The following is a 22,107-nucleotide window of genomic DNA, read 5'->3' as shown; positions in this document are numbered from 1 at the left end:
ATAGAGCAAAAGTCATTGCTCTTGTTGCGAACTACCTGCGTCATCTTTGACAAACTCAAAGAATCAAATGATGTAGACGTGACCTTGAATAACAACATCAAGAGTAGGTGAAGAGATGAAACAGTAAAAAATTCTCACAGAAGCAAGGGTGAATCATCCATGTGAAAAGACCAAGTAAATCAAAACCAAAAACATGGAGCTCACAAACAAGTTTATCCTTACCAAAGACATCGTTCCTCTCTCTCTCTCTCTCTCTCTCTCTCTCTCTCCGTCCTTTTGCTCCAAACAGCAAGACTTGATCAAGCATGACTTGTGTGGCTACAAGTGAACTTGAACATGCATTACCTGTGAACAAGCTTATAGGAATTTGATTTTGATTATAGCTAGAGTTGGTTGTGGTTTAGATTGTGGGGAATATTGACTTGGTTTGCTTTGAGTAATTCTAAGTTGTCATAACAAAAATGTGCTGATTAAGATTTGTTGAACATTTAGATGCATCTCTTTTAAGCTTCTCTTGGCCTTTGTAGAGTCTATCAGCTTCCTTTTGGCTTTACCAATTTTGACAATCCTTGGCACTGACATGATATGAGCTTGTGGAATTGAGCCACCATAGGTATAGCAATGAAGTTTAATTGTGCCATTTTTGTTAACTTTCTTTAAGGTTTTATGTTAAAAATGTGGGATTAAAACCTATTTCAAATAACCATGTCCTTACAAATAAAAAGCCTTTGTTATCTAGGTTGATACAAAAAGTGTTGATTTTTGAGGATGATTTTTAGCCTTCAAAGTTGTCTGATTTATCCCAATTTGTCAACCACTTTTTTTTCCTTGTTGGTTTTTTTGTGAGTGAAGTTGCTTTCGAGATATAAGTAAGGGGATATTTTTGGTATGGGGTGATCTGTCTAAGATCGAGGGTAATGTGGATGAAGGTAATGAGATCACCGTATTTGATTGCACTATGGTGATTCTATGTGACAGTGATTTTAAATTATTCTCACTTCTCAAATTACTATCCAATATGGTGATAGAAAATCTACTCTTGAGGATGGGTATCCAACATCACTCTATCACGTAGATCTTATATTAAATACGTTAACTAAAATACCTTCGTAATCGAAAAACTTTTTGAAAGAGGAAACTTATTTTTTTTTGCCACAATATTTTTTTGCACGTGTATGTGATATTATTTACACGCGTTGGGTGGGTAGTTGGATGTCATTATTCTCGCTGTGGTGATTAGAAAGAGAAAAAATATATTAGATATTTTTTTAAATTTTTTTCTGCTTTAATCTTCAATTCCAACTCCCAAAACTTTGTTGAGAGGGTGACTAGAAACGGTAATTTCATTTCCAATCTAATCACGGTAATCTGAGGCTTGCCTCTTCTTTCGTCTCTCCTTTGTCATTTTTTTCCTTTCCATTTGAGATATGCCAAGAGTATTTTTGGTATTATATCGTCGGTAATCTTGAATTTTTGTAGTATATCAAATAAGTTATTTATACATATTCGAGGATTTTTAATCACTGCAATATGGTTGCATAGTGATCTTAGATCACTAGGGATCAGATCACTTCAAGATTTGGATTATCAGTGATCTTAGGTTACCGTGATGTTTCCAGTTGGCTCACCGAATGTCCCCTAAGGGTGTTATGACTAGTGGCCTGTGGTTTTTAATAAACAACCTTGATAATATTGCAACAATGATTCAAGTTTTCTTATAGTTTTAACTAGCCTTACATGTGCTTAATCCCCACAATAGAGCAAGTTATTAACTAACATGCCTATAATAAATTCAGATGGCAAACAATTTGATACTAAACATATCATTTATTGCTTTATATTGATACGATTATATCTGTCAATTTTGTGCCCAATGCTAGAATCCATAGTGTTGTGAGAGTTGGAGAAGACCATTGTCTCTAAGCCCTTCTTGCACTCTCTATCTTCTTCAAAATGTTTAATTTTTCTCATGCCAAATGTTTAGCTATTCATGCTAATAAACAAAGCTGATTACTATATGGGCTTGGATATTGATTGGTTCGCCCACAAGTCAATAATAGACGCTATTGTGCCCGGATGAATGCTCCTTGGGTCACAACCACACATGGCCCAAAGTTGGGGGAATAGTGACATGAAGGAAGAAACTGATGCAATTGGGGAATGGTCCCCTAAAATTGGGGTAACACATTTCAACATCTTAATATTTTTTGGAATAGGATCATATGCAGAGAATCTGTAAAAAATCTGAAAGAATTCAAATAAGCCATTTTCTTGAATTATTATTTTAATTATTTTATTATTATTTTTTTATTTTTATTTTTTTGAGATAGCAGCGCGGAGGGTTTCAGGTCTCCACCCAATTTGTCAAGATAATAAAGTATAAACTCATGCAAGTGGGACCTCAATCCAGATCATTACCATCCATGTAATTTTACCAACTGAAGTTGCTGACATCCAACATTCATGTCAAAACAACCACAATAAAATAACAACAACAATCACAATCACTATCAATAAAAGGAGCACCATTATGGTTCAAATAATAATCCATTAACCCATGATCAAGTTACTAATAGTCTGTTAACAAGCACACAGAATTCATGAACAATTGAATATTCCTGATTATATAATACAAGATCAAGCCAAGGAAAATGTCATGAATGATGTGATTGGAGCCTTTTTTAATAACTAAGAAAGAAGATATTGTTACCTGGACAATCATATACTATACCCTACACTCAGTTGAAATGAGAGCATTCTGGACCTCAGGGAGCCAATATCCTTATCCGAGCATCCTATTCCAATCTTTGAGATAGTGAAGGTCCATAAAAAGAGCATGATCTCTTTCCCTTCCCACTATACCTCACACCCTGTCCCAAAGACTTGGCACCTATGCCCTCACGTGGTCCTCTTTGAAGCAAAGGTGGAGACTCAAAGTTTTGGCAAATGCCAGGACACTCCACCTCCACTCAACCATGAAAAGAACTCTTTACAAGTCTAGATGTGGGGACTGGATTTTTTTGGATGTCCTAAATATTTCAACATTTGAGTCCAAAAAAACAAAAATATTGGAGAGAGTAGTTGCCATGGATGGGGTAAGATACTTTTCAGTTGATAGAAAAGTAATATCCCTTCAATATGGCAAGCTTGGGCTTTTGACTCAATAGTGGGATCATGTCTTTGGTTGATACTACTTGAAATTTTTAAGTTGCAAAAAGGTGATATAACAGAAGATTTGAGGATAAAAGTTACACATTGGATGGTCCATAGACATCGATGTGTCAAAATGTTCTCCACCGATAAAAATGATGATCCTTGTCTTGTTTTAATTAATATATGTCTTCGATTTCCGGCACCTTGCAGCAGAAGTGCAAACAAGAATGGCATAAATGATGTTCATTGAGCTACTTTTGGAGAAAAAGTCTATGGAAATGCTTCTAAAGAAAGAAAAGCAAATGGTAAAACCTTACAAAAAATCCTACAGAGCAAGTTTAGGATAGGTTTGGAAACTTGTGTGGCAGCTTTCTGTGAGCTTAAATTTTGTGCAGGCTGGTATTATTTTTAGATTATTTTCAGAATTGCATCCTAACACAAGAAAACGTGGCGAACTTGAATTACCTACAATTTTGTAAGCTAAAATTTTTTAGAGGCTGATATTGTTCATTTTCATCTTTAGCTAAACGGACATGTGGAAAGAGATTGTTTTTCCATAATTAATTGCTAAAGTGGGAGACCAGGAAATTTTTTTCTAAATGTATTTTGTAAAATGAGATAATTTAAACCTTTATGGTTAATCCTTTTACAATGTTAGTAACTGCAAAATTGGCTGATAAAATATGGTTGTTGTCTTACAATGATATCAGATTAAGATTTTCTTAGATATGTTTCATTAAATCAAACAACTTAAATATTTGTAGGGTATCCTTTTGAAATGTTTCATCATCAAGACATCAACCGACTAAAAAATTGGCCAACCAAATATGGTTGTTGTCCAAAAGTTATTAAAGCACAAGATGAAGAAAAGTGGAACTCGCTTACCTACTATTATTATACTATTAAAATTTTTTCGTTCATGCAAATTAATAAAATGCAAGGGCCTATTTGTTTACAAATAAATCAAAAACAAGAAAAGATAATCCTATATATCTAGATTTCCTAATCACACTACGTTCTTGTCAACTTTTTTTACAATATTAAATAAATGCAGCCACCTATTATAATAGTATTTGTGCTTATTAATTACTAGATTCTAATATATATAATTCTTATGAGAATATACCACAAAACTAATTGATGGGTTTGCAAAGTTTTGTTGCTGAGAAATATTACAAAAATAAGTATGGACAACGAGGCCACATAGTGCATCAAGCATCCCTATAGAGTATGAGGATGGGTGTTGTTAAAGAGCAAATTTCAATTTATTACTTCTTTTAGTAAAGAGAATAGGCCTGTTTAATCAATACCAATACAAGCATTAGAGGCAATTTAAACTAGGTTACCCAGAGAAGAAAAATATGTGAGCTTTATTTTTTTTTGAATAATAATTTATAAAAAAAATTAAAAGGGTGAAGCCCATGAATTTCAAAATAAGGGAATGAGTCTAGGTCCAACAAGCGAGAGCTAGCCGAGCTAGTCTCCTAGCTTTCCAATTATATCATGAAATATAAAATGATAAAATAATGAATTGAAAATGAAGCCATATAAATATCTTTAGACTTTATTTGGATTAAGTATTTTATTAGAGTAGACAACTTGATGCTTTAAAAATTGTATTTCTAAAAAATGCATTATATACGAGATTCATTGTCGACCACAACCTTTTATGGTGGAATTGGCTTCACTATTGGTATTGAACTGCATAAACTTTTTTCTTTTCATGCCAAGCAAATAAATATATGTAGGCCAATATTTTAAGAAACTTAAATGATGAATGAAAGAAAAAGATATAATATATAGTATGTTCCATATTCTCCATTATGTTATTGCATGTCCTTTTCAAAATCTTAAGTATATTGCAAAAGGAATAATAGTAGTTATGGTTATTACTTGCAAAACATCAAAGTGATCAAGTCATCAAGTGTGCGTTATATAGATATATTAGACTTCATTAATCTAGACAACCTACAATAAAGTATTCAGTCATCAATTATCTACAAGGTTGGCTAACGAAATGTGGTTGCTATGCTAAAGTCACCAGAGTGCAAAACCAAGACCTTTTAGAAGTGACTCCATCATTGGAATGGAAGTAATTATCCTTTTCTTTTCTTTTATACAATGCAAGTAAACTTATAGAGCAATGGCTTGTTTAAAATATATACAAAAAAGAAAATGAAAAGGCAACATTCTTTTGAAGCCAAAAGGTTATGTGATCGTACACAAAGTTCATGAGAATTGAATTTGATAAAAATGACCTATTGAAACCCTATAAACTCTAGGAGTTCTAAGCAACAAGCGTGTTTTATGACATCTATATAATGCCAACTCTAACTTCCGATAAAAACCAAAGCTCAATTGACATCTTATGAATATTTAAATTCATATGATTTATTCCAACAGCCTACACTCTATAAGCTTATGAATAATGGAACAAAGGACATACACAGTGAACTTTCATTTTGACAATAAAAATATTCAAGATATTTGCACCAATGGATTTCTAAGTCAAATACAACATCCCTTATACACCAAACATGGTTATTGTTTCCCTCATTGTAGGCTGATGCATCCTTGATGCTTTATGACCATAGAGAGAGAGAGAGAGAGAGAGAGAGAGCTAAACATATCCAAGGGTATGGAAAAAACTCTTGGATTAGCCTCCATAGGAAATTGGCATGATCCTAATTGCTTTGCCAATAATTCTAAGCCCATTTAGCAAGAATGGACATTAAACCTGCACCAAGAAGAAGGGCAAGATGTGTTCCAAGTTGAAGCCTCCCATTATTTTGCATCTTAGGGTGGGTGAAATCAGCTGCCAAGAGATCAACGAGAGCCATGTAAATTAAAATTCCAGCAGAGGCAGAATTGAAAATACCCTCAACAATGAGGGCGATTGGGCTATTTTCCTTATAGCTAGATGATATTGCAATCCCTAATGAAATGCCAATTGGAGCTGTCAGAGAGAAAAAGACTGCCATGATCACCGTCGCCTTTGCTCTAAAATTTGCCTATAAGGAAACAAGTAATAGAAGTCAATACATCAATAGCATTATTAATATGATATTAATCTGTGTGTGTGTGTGAGAGAGAGATTTCCAATCGAAACAAGTGAAAGAACTTTACTCCTGAAAAGTTTCATGACATAAATCACAAGTTCTTGAGAGGGGGAACAAGGTGATGAGGAGCATTATGGAAAGCATATTTTATTAAAATGAATGTAAGTTTTCAAATAACCTTTGACCATTTGGATGTGAAAGGAGTTATCAATTTGTTTAGTGGTCTTTAAATTTTATTGAAGCAAATAATCATAAAAACTAATTTTATGTTGACTAAGTTCTATGAAAAATTAGTTTTTATAACTTTCTGAATCATGTGGCTCATCAGATTTCCCAAAATGTTTTGTGATAAGATGACAAATAATTGTTTTCAAGCTTGCTTATTTTAGGTTTTGGTCAAGGCTACTTTAGTAAAGATCTAACAACCATACAGCCCTTAGGTGCAATTGCATCAAAGCATATCTCAAGAAATTTCAGGGTTCTTATTGGATGGTTTATTTTTGGGGGATTGTACTTGGATATGATACTTAAGAATTAAGTATTGTTGGATGTGATACATATCACACATTGGGATGTATTGATCTCACCTAGCTACCCAAAAAATGGCAAATATTAGGATTATATTCAGAATGTCATAAACATAACTATCATTAGTACTAAAATAATTGCTTTACAGTTATAATAAGTAACATTAACAAAGACCAAATGAAGTGAAAAAAAATCCAGATAACACATACCTGAACTATGCAACCACCAAGTCCTATTCCTTCAAAGAATTGATGGAAACTCAAGGCTCCCAGCAAAGGCCTTATAGTGGAGGGACTTTCAGAAGCACCCAGAGAAATACCAATAATCAGAGAATGTACTACAATGCCCAATTCCAAAACCTACATGCACCCAATATCCTTTAGATTAATACCAGATCAACACCATTAGCTAGCAAAAGACTCATGAAGTGAGAAAAAGGATATTACAGCATATCCAGTTATCTTGTAGTGGACAAGAATACCAAGCCACAGAGCATATCCAATTCACTATTATTAACTCTTGTAACATATTTAAGTCTTACGAAATAAAAATCACATATTTAAGTTTGCGGACTAGCACGATGAAGAATGATAACAGTTATGTACTTAAAAAAACATGAATTATAGCAAAGTAATAGATGAAATAGGCCACTAAAGCCACATTAGAAGTAAAAAATAGAAGCAGAGAGAAGTCAGGGCCCTGGTGGTCTGCCAAACACAATCCATTTCTTATGTCACAATACGGATGCATATCATACTTGGCATTCTACAAAGGCCTTGCTCAGCAGGAAAACAAAAAAAAATAGATTTCCTATACAATTACTTTATTCTACTACAACTATTTTCAAAAAATCTCTACCACAACATATAAAAATTAAATTGTTCAAGTATTATGAAGCTTATATTAGATGGCTTTCTAATTCACTTCCTGCTGAAGATAGGCTACATCCATCTTTACAAAATTGTTGGAGAATGATCATGTATCGCGAACCGCATGGGAACTACACACTGAGATTTATCGACTGATTTCTCTGTTCAATTTTATAATATTTTATTTTCTAACTCTCACGGATATATTTATGTACTATTAAATTCATTCATCCAATTCAACCAAAAATAAAAAGAGTATTCAAGTATTCCCACCCTAAAAATTCTCTCAGGTAGACTAAGCAGAACTATCACTCACCTAAAAAGCAACATCAAGTACAGGTTTACAATAGTTTGCCAACTACGAATAGATTGTCTCAACAAATCAATAAATTAACTACTCTGTTTCACTAATTACCAGCAATGCTTACTTGAGAAATAATCCGGTGCCGGATTCTTTCAGCGAGTGAGGCATCCTCCGGCGAGGCTGGCACCGAGCCATGCGCATGGCCATGGGTGGCGTGCGTGTGGACATGCACGTGGCCATCATGGTCAGCCGAGGTCTCCACATCGCCATTCCCTCCCTCATATTCTTCCACTGGCCGGGCCTTGCTGAAGTGAGACCTTGTATAGTAGCTGGTGGCAAATGAGTCGACCATCATCGTCCCGATAGCCGACAACATGGCCACAAACCCGGCGACTGGAAAGTTATGCCATGGATCCTCCTTGAGACAAGGTGATGTTAAGCTCTCGAAGGCGCCCGGGAGGATGTGAATTAGCCCGGTCGCAAGTATGACACCGGCTGCAAAGGCCTTAATTACGAAGAACACATCGTTCTCCGGTCGGAGGGCTGCGACCGACCTCCCGAGGATCGGAAGGAGGACTCCAATGGCACCTGCTGTTAGAATTGAAGCAATGGCCATAAACTTCAGTTTTAGAGCCTTTGGTGTGTCTTGGCCTTCAGGGTTGGTGGTGCACTCACAGTCAGCTAGAACATGGTGAGGGAGGAGCAGGAGGAGAAAGAAGATGCAGGAGAGGAGAAACAGAGGCTTCATGGCCTTCATGTTACAAACAGGAACTGGGAAAAGATAAAGGGGTGAGAGAGGTGATGAGAAGTGGTTGCAAGGGTCTGGGGGAAGATTGATGCGTTTATATAGGGGGCATTGGGGTTAGTGAAACCTTAAAGAGAGGAGGGTGATGGGAATTGCAAATGATTTGATAGGAGTAATGAGAGCATTGGAGTCAGGGAGTGAAATGATGGGCTCATCTCTTGGGAGGGTTGGGCACAAAAAGGTGGTGTGCTAGCTTAAAGGGTATAAACAAAAGGATGGTCCTCTTGGTTGGTAGAGGGGAGGATTCTTTCCATAGCGTGGGGTGTTGACAGAATGTTGTCATCATGGACTAATAAGGCAGGAGAGGAGAGTGCTCGTTGGGGTAGCCAATCTAGGCAAAAATTTGTGAGGTCAAATTTGTCAGGTTCTTCCAAAAGGTAGGCCTTTGTTTACTGAGCTGCATGTACACTGACGTGTGGCATCGAACTGTGAAGACTGTCGCAAGAATGTAAGTAATTATAATTAATAGCTAGAGACCATGTAGCCAAGTGTATTATTAAATACACTGCCACGTAGTTCTCAAATTTCTCTCTCTCTCTCTCTCTCTCTCTCTCTCTCTCTCTCTCACACACACACACACACACACACACACATTAGAGCCGATCATGGTCCAAATTTGGGATCAAATGTTAAATAGACATGGCCCAAAATCTCCCTAAAGTGAATACAATTAAGGCCCGAGGCCCACCCATAATCAGCTCTATAATGTGAAGAGATCATAGTGCCTTTGAGATACATTAGTTGATCTATCATCTATACACCTGTGCATTACCTTGGGTCATGGTCATTGGTGATCTTGAATTCTCTGAACCTGAGGTTTGGATGTTAACATGTTGGGCTGCTTGGGTTTGGTTAGGGGCTATGCATCTAATAGTGAGTTGTCAGCTCTGCAAACTTCTATAACAGGAAATAACTAAGCAAATGTTGCAAGGATAAATGAATTTAGGTTTGGTTCGATGAATTAATATTATTTTGACATATGATGTGTAAGGGTGTTACTCTTTTGTCTTGTCTTTTCCTTAGGCATTTAATGACGAGTTATAAATCTGCTAATAACTGTGCTTATGTTAGTATTGCTAATTTAGAGTTTAAACTAATGAGACAATGAAAATAAAGGAGAATATGGGAAACAACATGCTTCAAATGCCTTGTTATAGCTAAAGGAATGGTTGTACCTTCACAAAATATGGATTATGTGCATTTTTCTACGTTGTACAATTGATCATCCTCCTTTTTTTGGACCATGGAGGCAATCTCCTCACAAAATGGGCCGCATTGTTTGTTAATAGCTTAGTTACAACTGTTCCAATTATAGTGATGTGCAACAATTATAAATAGTTCTAACTCCTTTATTGTCACTTAATCTAATGATTTTATCATAGGTGGCTATCATTTTTCATTTTTAATCTAGGGTTCATGTGATTTAAACAAAAAAAAGAAAACAAGTATCAAAAAAGCAATTGTATTAACTGAAAATGCAAGTTAATTACATGCAATCAAATAACCTTAGAATGGCATTTGGATGTGCTTAGTCAACCTGACTTCTCTACTTAGAAAGGAGAGCTAAATTTGTTGGTTTCATTCAATAAGATATCTCTACATGCGACATAATACTTTAAAGGACCTCTGCTTTGCTTTTATAATGATTTTAATAGGCTAATGAAACTAGAGCCTTTACATTCATTGAATAATTAAATGATCACTCATAGAGTTTTATTTTTTAAAAAATTAGGGCCGTGAAGGACTGAATATATCTCGATCAACATGTAAGTATTTTAAAATTATTTTGCTATATAGATATTTATATGCATATTTTTATGAGAAAAAAATTATATGCATATGTATGTGTGTGTGTTGAATTTGAATTTCTTTTAAATATTCTTTCTATTTTAGGATATTGATGCAAAATTTGGATATTAATTATCAGGATATTCTAATATCAGTATGTCATAAAATTTTCTATTATTCAGTTTAAAAGCTCTCTTTTATAATAGTTTGACCGATTTATCCATCATTGATGTATAATTTATGCATGTTTGCATACACACATAAATGCGTGCGTATGTATATACATACATATATATAGGCATGTGAGTGTCTCTATGTATATTTATGAACTTGAAGAGAGATAGAGGCTAGATTGTTTTCTAAATATCTAGTACCAAGTAGTTCCTAATGAAAATTAATGATGACCCTCTTAGAAAGACAAAAGTTATGTATTTCTAATGATACAAGTTTTGATTTGATTTGTATCCTAAAAGTATCCAAATGAGCTGAATTTTGATCTATATATGCTTTAAAATATATAAATCAAGATCAATGGTTTGGATTTATAGTTTTTCTAAATTATATACTTTTGTTCAAGAGCGATACTATTATCATTTATTTTGTGTCATCTTGATACATAAATAAGAGACATTCTAAATAAATAATTTTTAGTTTCCATGCATTTTAGGTATTGTAGACAATAATTTGTGATGTAAATTTTTATTTTAAGAGGGTTATCATTGATTTTCATGAAAAAACATTTGAACTCACATGTGTTTGCAGAAACAATAAAACTAATGTAAATACTCAATAGTGTTTGCATATTTTTTTTTAGGAAAATAAGGATATCTCTAATATCCTATTAACCTCTATATGTATTTCAAATAAATACAAAAAATACTGGTAACTGATCTGTATTCAAATTACTAGTTTTTAGTTTCCATGCATTTTAGGTATCGTAGACATGATGTAAATTTTTATTTTAAGAGGGCTATCATTGATTTTCGTGAAAAAGCATTTGAACCCACATGTGTCTGTAGAAACCATAAAACTAATGTAAATACTTAATGGTGTTTGCATATTTTTTCTAGGAAAATAAGGATATCTCTAATATCCTGTTAACCTCTATACATATTTCAAATAAATACAAAAAATACTGGTAACTGATCTATATTCAATTATACTAGTAATTTGATTAGAATCCATATTGCCATTAACATTTAATGGATATGATAATATATTTAGTCTAGTATTACCATATATTTAGTCCAATTCAAAACAACTACAAAAGCCCTTTTGCTCGATCATTTGACATACCTATAATAAAAGAAATTGATGCACCAAGCAAGTCCTATACATATGCCATTTGCTCAAAGTTGCAAGAAATAGCTATTTTTTTTATATGTTTGCAAATACAACATCAACATATGTTTGTAATTCATGGTTACTTCAAAAGCAGCTTTCTCCGCTATATTTCAACTAATCCTAAAATATTGATAAACATTTTCATTAATTAATTTTTTATTTTTAGGGGTAAGTTGATCATTTCATCTACATTTGGTCCTTTTAAAGGCTACTAACATATTTTTTCAAATTAGTAAATTGTATACGTGCATGTGCAATAGTCTCTAGCTAAATTTTATATATTGAAAAAATAACTTAGATGCAATTTGTTCATCATAGTTCAATGAGATTATGCTTGTTTATCAATTGGAATTATAGAAAATGATTTGAATAGTTTCAAGGAGAAGCTAAGAGGTCCAAGCAATAATGATTTGTATCTTAGGTACTTAGTTATAGTAGGAGCAAGTAATACAATTACAATGCATATGGATCCATCTTGCAAAAATATCAATTTTTATATCTAAATATAATTTTTTGATATAGCTTATATTAATGCGGCCATTCGTTTGGTACTGCCAACATAGCCATGTACCCTATTTTGCTTTTGCTAATCATAGGGTAAGTTAATTGCTAATTCTAATAAATTGAAGAAGATTTGCTCAAAAATAGATACAACTCTCTCAAGCATGAATAGATACAACTTTCACCTTAACCTTTTATGATTTCATAACCTTAATAAATTTTTGATGCGCATACCTTTTGTCAAATTTGAAAAAAGGAGGGTGAGGGTGCAGTCATGAGATAACAAAGTGCTTCTCCCATTAAGCAGATGAATATATCTTGGTAGTTAATGCATCGCTTACCTAAGAGCTTAGAAAGACATGGTGTATTGAAATTGATGGCAAAAGCTAAAGAATGATTAAGATCTATTTCAAATGCATGGCGATGGATAAAGATTTTAGAAAAGCTTCACCACAGAGGGGGATGACCAATGAGAATTGTGAAATCAATTACTAGCTATCAGCCTTATATAGGCACATCTAAAACAAACATTACTTCAGGTATACAATTTACATCTTGAGATAGGTTAGATGGAACCATGGTCATAGGCCAGTGAGACACTGGCATTCAAGGGCCCTACATCGATTGTTTGCAATTAATTAGATCAATCTTTTCTTGTCACCTATCAAGGATTACTTTTATGCTCTCAAACTCAAAATTGATTTTAAACAAATGCCACATTTATGATGACATAAACATAAAAATTCTCCATGAAGGGAAGAGAATTTCTAAAACTTTGAGGTAGTTCACCACCATTCCACAATTGCAACATCCATACCTAAAGCAATATGTTGGATTTCTTTTGACCAGAACACAGCTTCTATGATAATGCGCTGAATCTATCCACTAAGCTTCATTCAAGAGGACTGATTTGCTATCCCGGTCCCATCCCCATCGGACCATATCCTATTCTGAAAGACCAGATGACAGTAGAACACAAAGGAAAGCTCGAGCCTCGAATATTTTAATTGCGACACGACAATATTGATGCAGGGATCTGATATCTCAGAAGGGATCATTCAACAGTGTTATTAGATCCAGACTATCATGGACTATCTAAGAAATTCTAGTGTAGGAGCTTTTCTTATAACAGTTTAGATGGTTAAGATTAAATCAAAAAGATCTAATAGCTCTAACATGTTTTGATAGAAATTTTCTGTGCTTCAACATATATTATATAGATTTCCTTAGATCCTTCATCTGCTAAATATAAAGCTAAATAAAAGTAATGATGCCTGCATAGGCACCTTCTAAGCCTCTAATAATCACTTAAATAACTTGACTGATGGTTGAAATATGCAAGCATTTTTTGAATAATAGTTATGAGATTCTCTAATGTCATGTAAAGAATATATAGCTAGTATATCTAGGAGAAAGATGCTGCTCTTCTGGCCTTCCCGGTTATCGGACCAGTTTTTGGTACTGAATCTCCCAATGCATTGCTTCATGACTATTTAAATGCTGTAACCATAGAATACTTTAATCTCCAAAAAACAACAAAGTAAATGAACAGTCCCCTTTTGGTCATCTATTCATTTTAAATTGAAGTTCCCATTCTTGATTAAAAGAAAATATGTTAGATCCTCAAAGAATACAACCACCATAGCCATAAAAAACTTGGTATTCCAGTAAGAGCATAAAGAGAAGGCAAATTTTACTATCTTTCAATAATAACTACCATATACAAAACACAAAAAAAAAAAAAAAGAAGGACCTACCTCAAGACAAAGTGAGAGGTTGGAAGACTTGAACCTAGTCTTTATGAGGAGTGGAGCACTGAAACATCACCTCCATAAATAACAACCATAATCTGCATGCGAACCTGACAAGTCCTCTCAAATTCCTCAAGGTACGGCAACCTACAAGAAAGATTCCATGCTTTATAGATCCTTCATTTACATGTTTCCCAATAAGAATTATGGTGGACACAACATTGCACCAAGTTGCTGCACTGAGTTCCCTACAAACAGTCTCCAGCAGTCCAAAGAGGCCAAGGGAAGTTGGAACACCACCACACCGTAATTGACTTCAGCCAATATAGGTCATAGGACCCCATTGAAGATAATGTGGGGTCCATCTCGTTCACCAATCAAGGGTTGACATGTCAGCATGGTGTGCATGGTTGAGGATGATGACCACTTGAGTAGGTGGGTCGTGGTTCACCATCATGGAGATGGAGTGCCAATAGTCTTGGAGCTTGGATGAAGTCTTCTGACTTTAAAGTGGAAATCTTTTCTTTGAGTGGGACTTTAGGTATATCATAGTCTCATCCAGTGATGCATAATACTTGGAAGAAACTATGTGAAGATCGCTAGAATAGTGACAATGTTGCATGCTTCAAGATTTTGCACAGACTTGCAATCCTCTTTTCTTCTCACAAGGGGTCCGGTTGTCTAGTGGGGCCTTGGGTCTCATTAAATTCATTTTTTTCATGGTTAATTGAACTATGACATGGGGTGGGACAACATATGATTAAGCATGGGAGATCGGAGAAGCTGATGGTGCTTGGCCAGGAGGATTGCACTTTGTGTGGATGTAGTGTTGAGGGTCCTACAATTGCATGAACGTAGTGGGTTTTGGAATGTTTTCATACCTATGTTACCATGCAGGCTCCTACAAATCACGAGAACCAGTGAAACCATTGGATGGGGCTGTGAGTCATAACTAGTGGGCTACTCATGATCTCTGTCTGTCTGCATGCAAGTTGAGGTAAAACAGATGATGAGTCATTAGATGCCCATTATTTTGGACACTGATCAAAGATGGTTTGGAGGAGAAGGCAGAGCCGAAAATTGTTGCCAAACATTACTTGAACATTAAGTGCTTGCAAGTTGGACCAACCAAACAACAAGTTTTGTCTTCCCTGCCTATGTGGGGAACTTTCAAGTACTTCATTATATTCCTTATATTGTATATGTTTTGCATTAAGTAATGAATAACCAAATAGAATTTTTCATGGTAGTTAAAACGTCGAGTCATCGACTAGATGTTTTGTTTTGCAGTTCCTTTTAAAAATGCGTGATGCTTTTTGGTATTCAAAAAGTTTCTGAATCCGAGGGGCATACAATTAAGCAGCAACAAGTTGTCTTGCTACATATCCTACTCATCTGGCTTATCTCTGTAAAGCAATCTATATGAAGGAAAAGGGAGTTGAAGCAGAGTTGCCAATGCAAGTATTGAGTTTAGTGTTGATTGTGACAATAGTAACAATGATATCCAAGGGCCTGTTTGGCATCCACATTGTTTTTGTGTTTTCTGTTTTCTTCAAATTACTGAATTACCATTGTAGAGGTTGATGTTGCAGATAGCATTTGCATGAAATCTCACTGCTATTTCTTGCATTTGTACAACCAATTTCAAATAAAAAGATTTAATCATACATATTATTCAATCTAGTTCATTTTCTACCGAGGTTTTTGGAGGGATAAAAAACCGGCAACAAAAGCAATGCCGAACAGACATTACACTACTAAATATTCATAAATTTTAATACACATTTGATTGTTGAATGATCAAATTATGTATGTACTATAAAATAATTAATGCATGGTACATTTTTATACACATAGACCACTCATATGGAATCATATAGAAGACTCCCCCACCACCATCCATGCCCCCTTACAAGAAAGGCCCTACCACAAGAATCATGCCAAGTCCAAAGGAGCATCAGCAAAGCATTAAGGGAGACCACTAGGAAGCCAAAAAGAAGGTCATGCATGACACTACGCTGGCACTCGACTCACTGGCGCCCAAGAAGCTCAAACATTTGCAATGATAGGACAACTCATAGGAAACAGCAGTTTCAAAAATTCATCAAAAATAGCATAAAAGATTTTCTGCATAAACCATTTCCAACATGTCCGTCATCGACTCAACTTTCCCATGCAGGTTAAATAGCATCAATAGAGGTCGATTAATAAAGTCAATGGTTAAAAAATCGAATCTATATCAATGTAGTTTTGGTCTGTAGTCTGATAACAGAAATTACATGTCACACTAAAGTTGACCAACAATAAGTATTCCGTCAAGCTTATCCGGATAGCAAGGAGCTGGCTTTTAGATTTAGTTTGAGTTGGATCAGCCTAGGTTAGATCTAATGGCAGTTGTGTATTGTCCAACCATTCTAGTGATAGAAAAGCTGCTATCAGACCTATTTTGCATCCCAAATGCCCTTAAGATGTTGGTTAAGTACTCTTTTGCATGTTATTCAAGTCCTAGTCGAATTGTAAGGGATCCACGAATTTGATTAATATAATAGCCTTAGAACACAAAAGTACCATATTTATTCTCCTCTTTGACTATAGTGAATTGAGTTAAACGTTGAAGCCCTTTTTTGTGAGTGCTCTTTGGTGGTGCGACTTCAGGAATCCCTTTCCTCTGTTGTGACTCTGGCAGGCCCTGCATGAAGCTAATGTAACACTGGTGGATGCACAAGAAGCCTGAGGGAAGACTGCTGAAACTCTTATCAGATGGAGGAGTTCGGTTGGTGATTTCCAACCAGACTTTAGATTTATTTCCCTTGTGGTCCCATGTTAGGTCTTTATAGTTGTTTTATTTATTTTTTGCATCTACAATCATTATAAAATAACAAAAAAAAAAAAGGAAAGTGAAGGTTGTTTATTTTCCACATTATCAGGAAACCCTAATATCAATCTGGGTTAAGAAAGGCTTTGTCAGTCCTGTCGGGTTTATCCCAATGGTATCTTAACCTATCACTTTTGTAACCCGAACTAAGGAACCCGATTTGCTTTTGAGAATCCACCTTAAACTTGCGTATCTAGATCATCAATCCTACTGGTCTTGACCTGCATCAAGACTAGTATCAAAGTAGTTGCAGCAGACATCCAGCATTTGACAGCAACATCCCAATCATCAGATCTAATTCAATAGAAACTCCAGCACGATCAGACCAAGTCCATTGCTAAGCCTCAACTCTATAAAAGCTGCCAGCCACAACCTCCTTTCAATAGCAAACTCTGGTTTACTAGTTCTCATCCGACGGCTTCATGCCAATCATCAATTACTTCTAATGCTCCAGAGACCACCATCCGATCCTTCCAACCTGCAACCTCCACAATCAAATCCAGTCCATAGCAACATAAATCTAACAGCACCAAATCCATCATCAGAATTGAATCCAAAAGCACCCTGCTCATCATCAAATCTCTTCTGACACCACTAGCCTTGTTGTTAGGTCCTTGATGTGGCCAATACATGCAAGCAGCTTAGAAGGGGCCACAAGCTCCAAGAACCTTCAGTATCATTTTCTTTTTCAGTTACAACCATGTTGCATTCCTCTGGAGACATCAACAACCAAGTCAAGCCACCTTAAAGCAACCATGACCAAGGTGCTAGATATCATGAGGCAGATGCAACAGTGGATGCAGACCCATTGCTTGTTAGCCTGATGTTCATAGATGGACCTCTTTAAGATCTTCAAACCAAGAAGGCAATGATGATGACCATCACGATGCACCATCAAGACGTAACATTTGGAGTTTTTAAGCAAGTTCATTTGAAGGATTACAAATGGGTGTATTGATCCAGATGCTTTCCAAGATTGAATCCTCTCTATTAATGATTACTTTGCATGCGAACTTCCTAAGCTGAAAGGTTCATTTTGTGAAGCCCAAGTTCTAAAGTTACTGCTCCCCTATACCCTGGAGTTGAACTGTATGGTGATGCATCCCCCAGTTGGCATGTGGGAATACATGAAGAGAAGACTTTAGGAGAACTTCCTGCCATCGGTTATGCGTAGCACTTGTACTTAAAGGTGCTCTCCAGAAGCAAGGTAGCATGTCAGTCTGAAATACACTAATTGGTTCAATGACTGAACAATTACAGAGCACTTCATCAAGACTAACCTACAGAAGGCTGAAAGATACAAGAGAAGCGGTAGAAAAGAAAGTAGTGGAAGAAAGGAAATAGTATGCAAGTCATTAGTGTACTTGATGCTAAAGTGGACAAGAAAGAGCCAGGACAAGATGACGAAGAAGAACCCATCTACTCTTTTCCCACCCTCAAGCCAACGCTTTTTGCTTCGACAGACAGTGTTGACAAAAAAAATAGCATCTTCCAACACCACAGTATTTGCCACAACAAGCTAATCAACGTGCGAAGATCCATACAGATATATATTTAATCTCATATCTGATATTCATTGAAAAAAATTTTGATACTTATACAGAGCTAAGAAATTCAAATAATACCTTGCAGCTAATTTTTTTATGTAATATTCTAAATTATTACAAATAGTATCAGAGTAGATCCAACTTATAACTTATGTGGACTAGAGGATACTGCAGTATGAGTTCATTGGACTGATCACGATCCAATCGTGATATTTATGAATAGATGTATAAATTTAGATTCTTAGCTTGACGAAGATGTCAAGATTTAAATGGAAAGAATATACGAGGATCCATGCGGATATATATTTAGTCCCACATTTATTATTCGCTACGTTTATTATTCGTTGAAAATATTTTAAATATTTATATAGGATCAAAAAATTTAAATAATATTTTTTAATTAATATATATAGATAAAATTTTAAATTATTGTATCGCATCATTATAAACAGTAGTAGCAGCAAATTTGTGGCTTCACAAAAGCTGGCTGATGAGCTGGACCTAAACTAATAATAAAGTTGAGGAATCCTGCCAAGTGGCCCAAGATGGTGACCAGACTTTAACAACCAGCCATAATTACCTAATCAAATTCTTTTGAAGAAAAGGACAAGAAGTGATGTTTCTACTAAAGGTGTGCCATCTTTTACTTGGGTCATCGGGGAGTATTTTTTCAGAATAATATAAAAAAAATTTTAAATATCAAAATAATTCAAAAGCTAACTTTTTTATCAAACTAATGCAAAAGAGAAAAATATCATTTTGAATGACGTTTTTCCCCCTTCCACGTCACCATTTTTTTCCACGATGTCATCGTCCCAAAAAAAAAAAAAATGAAACGTCAAATGAAATGGCGTCTTTAAAAACGCCATTCAAGATGGCGTTTTCAATTTTTCCCACCAAAAAAAAAGAAAAAAATCATGAAATAATGAGAAAAAAGATTTTTAAAAATTAAAATTAATAAAAAATTAAAATTTTAATTTTGATTGAAATTTAAAATATAAAGATTTGAATTTGTAATTCATTAAAAAAATAAATTTAGATTTTTTTTTCAAATTTTTTTAAAAAAATGTGGAAAAAAATCTTAAGAAATAAAAAAAAATTATCATAGAAAATGAAAAAAAAGAGAAAGAAATATGAAAGAAATAAAAATTTGAAATTTAATTAAAAAACATCATTCCAAATACTTGTCCCAAAAAATTTAAAAAAAATTTAAAAAATAAAAATTTTTAAATAATTAAAAAAAGAATTATAATTTAAAATTTAAAAAAAATTAAAATTTAAAGATTAATTGAAATAAAAATATTATTTCAAATTACTTTCTCAAATTAAAATTAATTTATTTTAAAAAGATTCAAAAAAATTTTAAAAATAGCCTAAAAAAATTTATAAAAACATAAAGAATTGAAAAAAAATAGAAATTATAATTGTAATTGAAGAATAAAGTTTATAATTTTTAATTTTAAGAAATAAGAATTATAATTGTAATTGAAATTAAAAATTATATTTTAAATAACTAAATTAATTTAAAATAATTTTTTAAGAAATATTTTAAATAAAAAAAATACGTAATAGAATGTCAAAAAGAAAAAAATGGAAGAAAACTAAAATAAAAATTTAAAATTATAAAAATGATAAATTAGATTAAAAAAAATATATCACAAAAGAATAAAATTAAATTAAATTAATAACAATTTATTTTTTAGGATATTTTATAAATGTGACTTTAAAAAATTTAATTTGAATTAAAATTTGATAAAAAAAGAAATACATTAAAAAGTTAAAAAATGAGGAAAAATGTTGAAAAATAAAGTTTGTAAATTGAACTTTAAAAAAATATATTTTTTTAAATTATTGTAAAAAAATTATCTCAAGAAAAGAAAAAAATATTGTAAAAAAATAAAAAATACCCTAAAAAAGAAAGAAAGGAAAAAAATAGAATTGAAAAAAAATAGGAATTGTAATTGTAATTGAAAAACAAAATTTTTAATTTTTAATTTTAAAAAATAAAAATGATAATTATAATTGAAATAAAAAATACCATTTTAAATAATTAAATTAATTTAAATATAATTGTTTAAAAATTATTTTAAGTAAAGGAAAAGAATACATAATAGAATGCTAAAAAGATAAAAATGGAAAAAAATTGAAATTATAATTTCAAATGATACAAATTTTAAAATAAATTTAAAAAAATATCATAAATAAATAAATAAATAAATAGTAATAAAATAGAAATTATAATTATAAATTAATAAATAAATTTAAATTTTAATTTTGATTGAAATTTAAAATATAAAGTTTTGAATTTGTAATTCCAATTAAAAAAATAATTTTAGATATTTTTTTTTCAATTTTTTTTTTAAAAGAATGTGTAAAAAAAATTTTAAAAAATAAAAATGAGAAAAAAGTTTGAAAAAAAGAAATTTGCAAATTAAATTTCCAAAAAAATAAAAAATTTAATTATAATTCAAATAAAAAATATAATTTCAAATTACGTTGTCCATTTCAAAATACTTTTTAAAAAATAATCTCAAGAAAAGAAAAAAAATATTGTAAATAAATAAAAATATCCTAAAAAAGAAAAAAAAGGAAAAAATAGAATTGAAAAAGAATAAAAATTATAATTGTAATTTAAGAACAAATTTTATAATTTTTAATTTTAAAAAATAAAAATTATAATTCTAATTGAAATAAAAAATAACATTTTAAATAACTAAATAAATTTAAATATAAATATTTAAAAAATATTTTAAATAAAGGAAAAGAATTACATACTAGAATGTCAAAAAGATAAAAATGAAAGAAAACTAAAATTATAATTTTAAATTATGAAAATTATAAATTAAATAAAAAAAATATATCATAAAAGAAGTAAATAAAAGAGAAAAAATGGTAATAAAATAGAAATTATAATTATAAATAAAAAAAATTAACTTTAATTTAAATTAAAAATTATCATTCAAATTACTATCCTCATTAAAAAATTTAATAAATAAAAAAAATTAAAAAAAAAATTAAATAAATTATGAAAAAATTTAAAAAAATTTAAAAAAAAGAAAAAGAATAAAAAAATACTAAAGGGAACGGTGTTTTCTCCTTTCCCCCCTTCTTCTCTCCTTCTCCCTCTTCTCCCTTCTCCCTCTTCTCCCTTCTCCGGTGTCTCTCCGACAGCACGGCGGTAAGCTGCCTCCTCTCTCTCCCTCTTCCTCTCTCTCTCCCTCTTTTTCGTTGGCCATCGGCATCAGAAGGTCGGTAAAAAAATATAAAGAATAATTTTTCAACTTACTTTTATCATTTAAAATTTAAATTTAAAAAAAAATAAAAAAAAATTAAATTTAAAAAATAAAAATTACCAGAAAGAAAGCCAAGGGGTCGACTCACAGAGTGTGGCAGCCAAAAATTTTGCGTGCCGTTAAGCCCTTTTAGCCATGAGTCGATTCATGGGGTCGACTCAAAAATATAAACCTATTTTTCTTACAAAATACGCTTCCAAAAATGTTGAAATTGCCTCCAATAGATTACACATATTTTGTTCTTGCTTTTGAGACTTCAGAATCATATCTGATAAAATTACGATTTTATC

General features: G+C 32.8%; 1 protein-coding gene across 1 annotated transcript; it reads right to left on the bottom strand.

The window, feature by feature from the left end:
• Positions 1–5,608: 5,608 nt before the first annotated feature.
• On the bottom strand, positions 5,609–8,715 carry LOC105059891 (zinc transporter 4). Its single transcript, XM_010943386.3, has 3 exons — positions 8,038–8,715; positions 6,950–7,099; positions 5,609–6,164 (listed from the first exon to the last, which is right to left on the bottom strand). The coding sequence occupies exons 1-3, from the start codon at positions 8,668–8,670 to the stop codon at positions 5,859–5,861; spliced, it is 1,089 nt and encodes a 362-aa protein (XP_010941688.1). The 5' UTR covers positions 8,671–8,715; the 3' UTR covers positions 5,609–5,858.
• Between the last annotated feature and the right edge of the window lie 13,392 nt (positions 8,716–22,107).

Source organism: Elaeis guineensis, chromosome 10, assembly GCF_000442705.2.
Source record: "Elaeis guineensis isolate ETL-2024a chromosome 10, EG11, whole genome shotgun sequence".
NCBI lineage: Eukaryota > Viridiplantae > Streptophyta > Magnoliopsida > Arecales > Arecaceae > Elaeis > Elaeis guineensis.
The sequence above is the reverse complement of the archived record's forward strand: the minus strand, read 5'-3'. Positions and strand labels throughout refer to the sequence as shown.

Bases quoted from the DNA above. Each gene is read 5' to 3' on its own strand.
- LOC105059891 (XM_010943386.3), bottom strand. From the start codon at position 8,670: ATGAAGGCCATGAAGCCTCTGTTTCTCCTCTCCTGCATCTTCTTTCTC. The intron at 7,100-8,037 runs GTAAGCATTGCT...GGGTGCATGTAG, and splicing joins GGCACCGGATTATTTCTCAA to GTTTTGGAATTGGGCATTGT. The intron at 6,165-6,949 runs GTATGTGTTATC...GTTTCCTTATAG, and splicing joins TTGGTGGTTGCATAGTTCAG to GCAAATTTTAGAGCAAAGGC.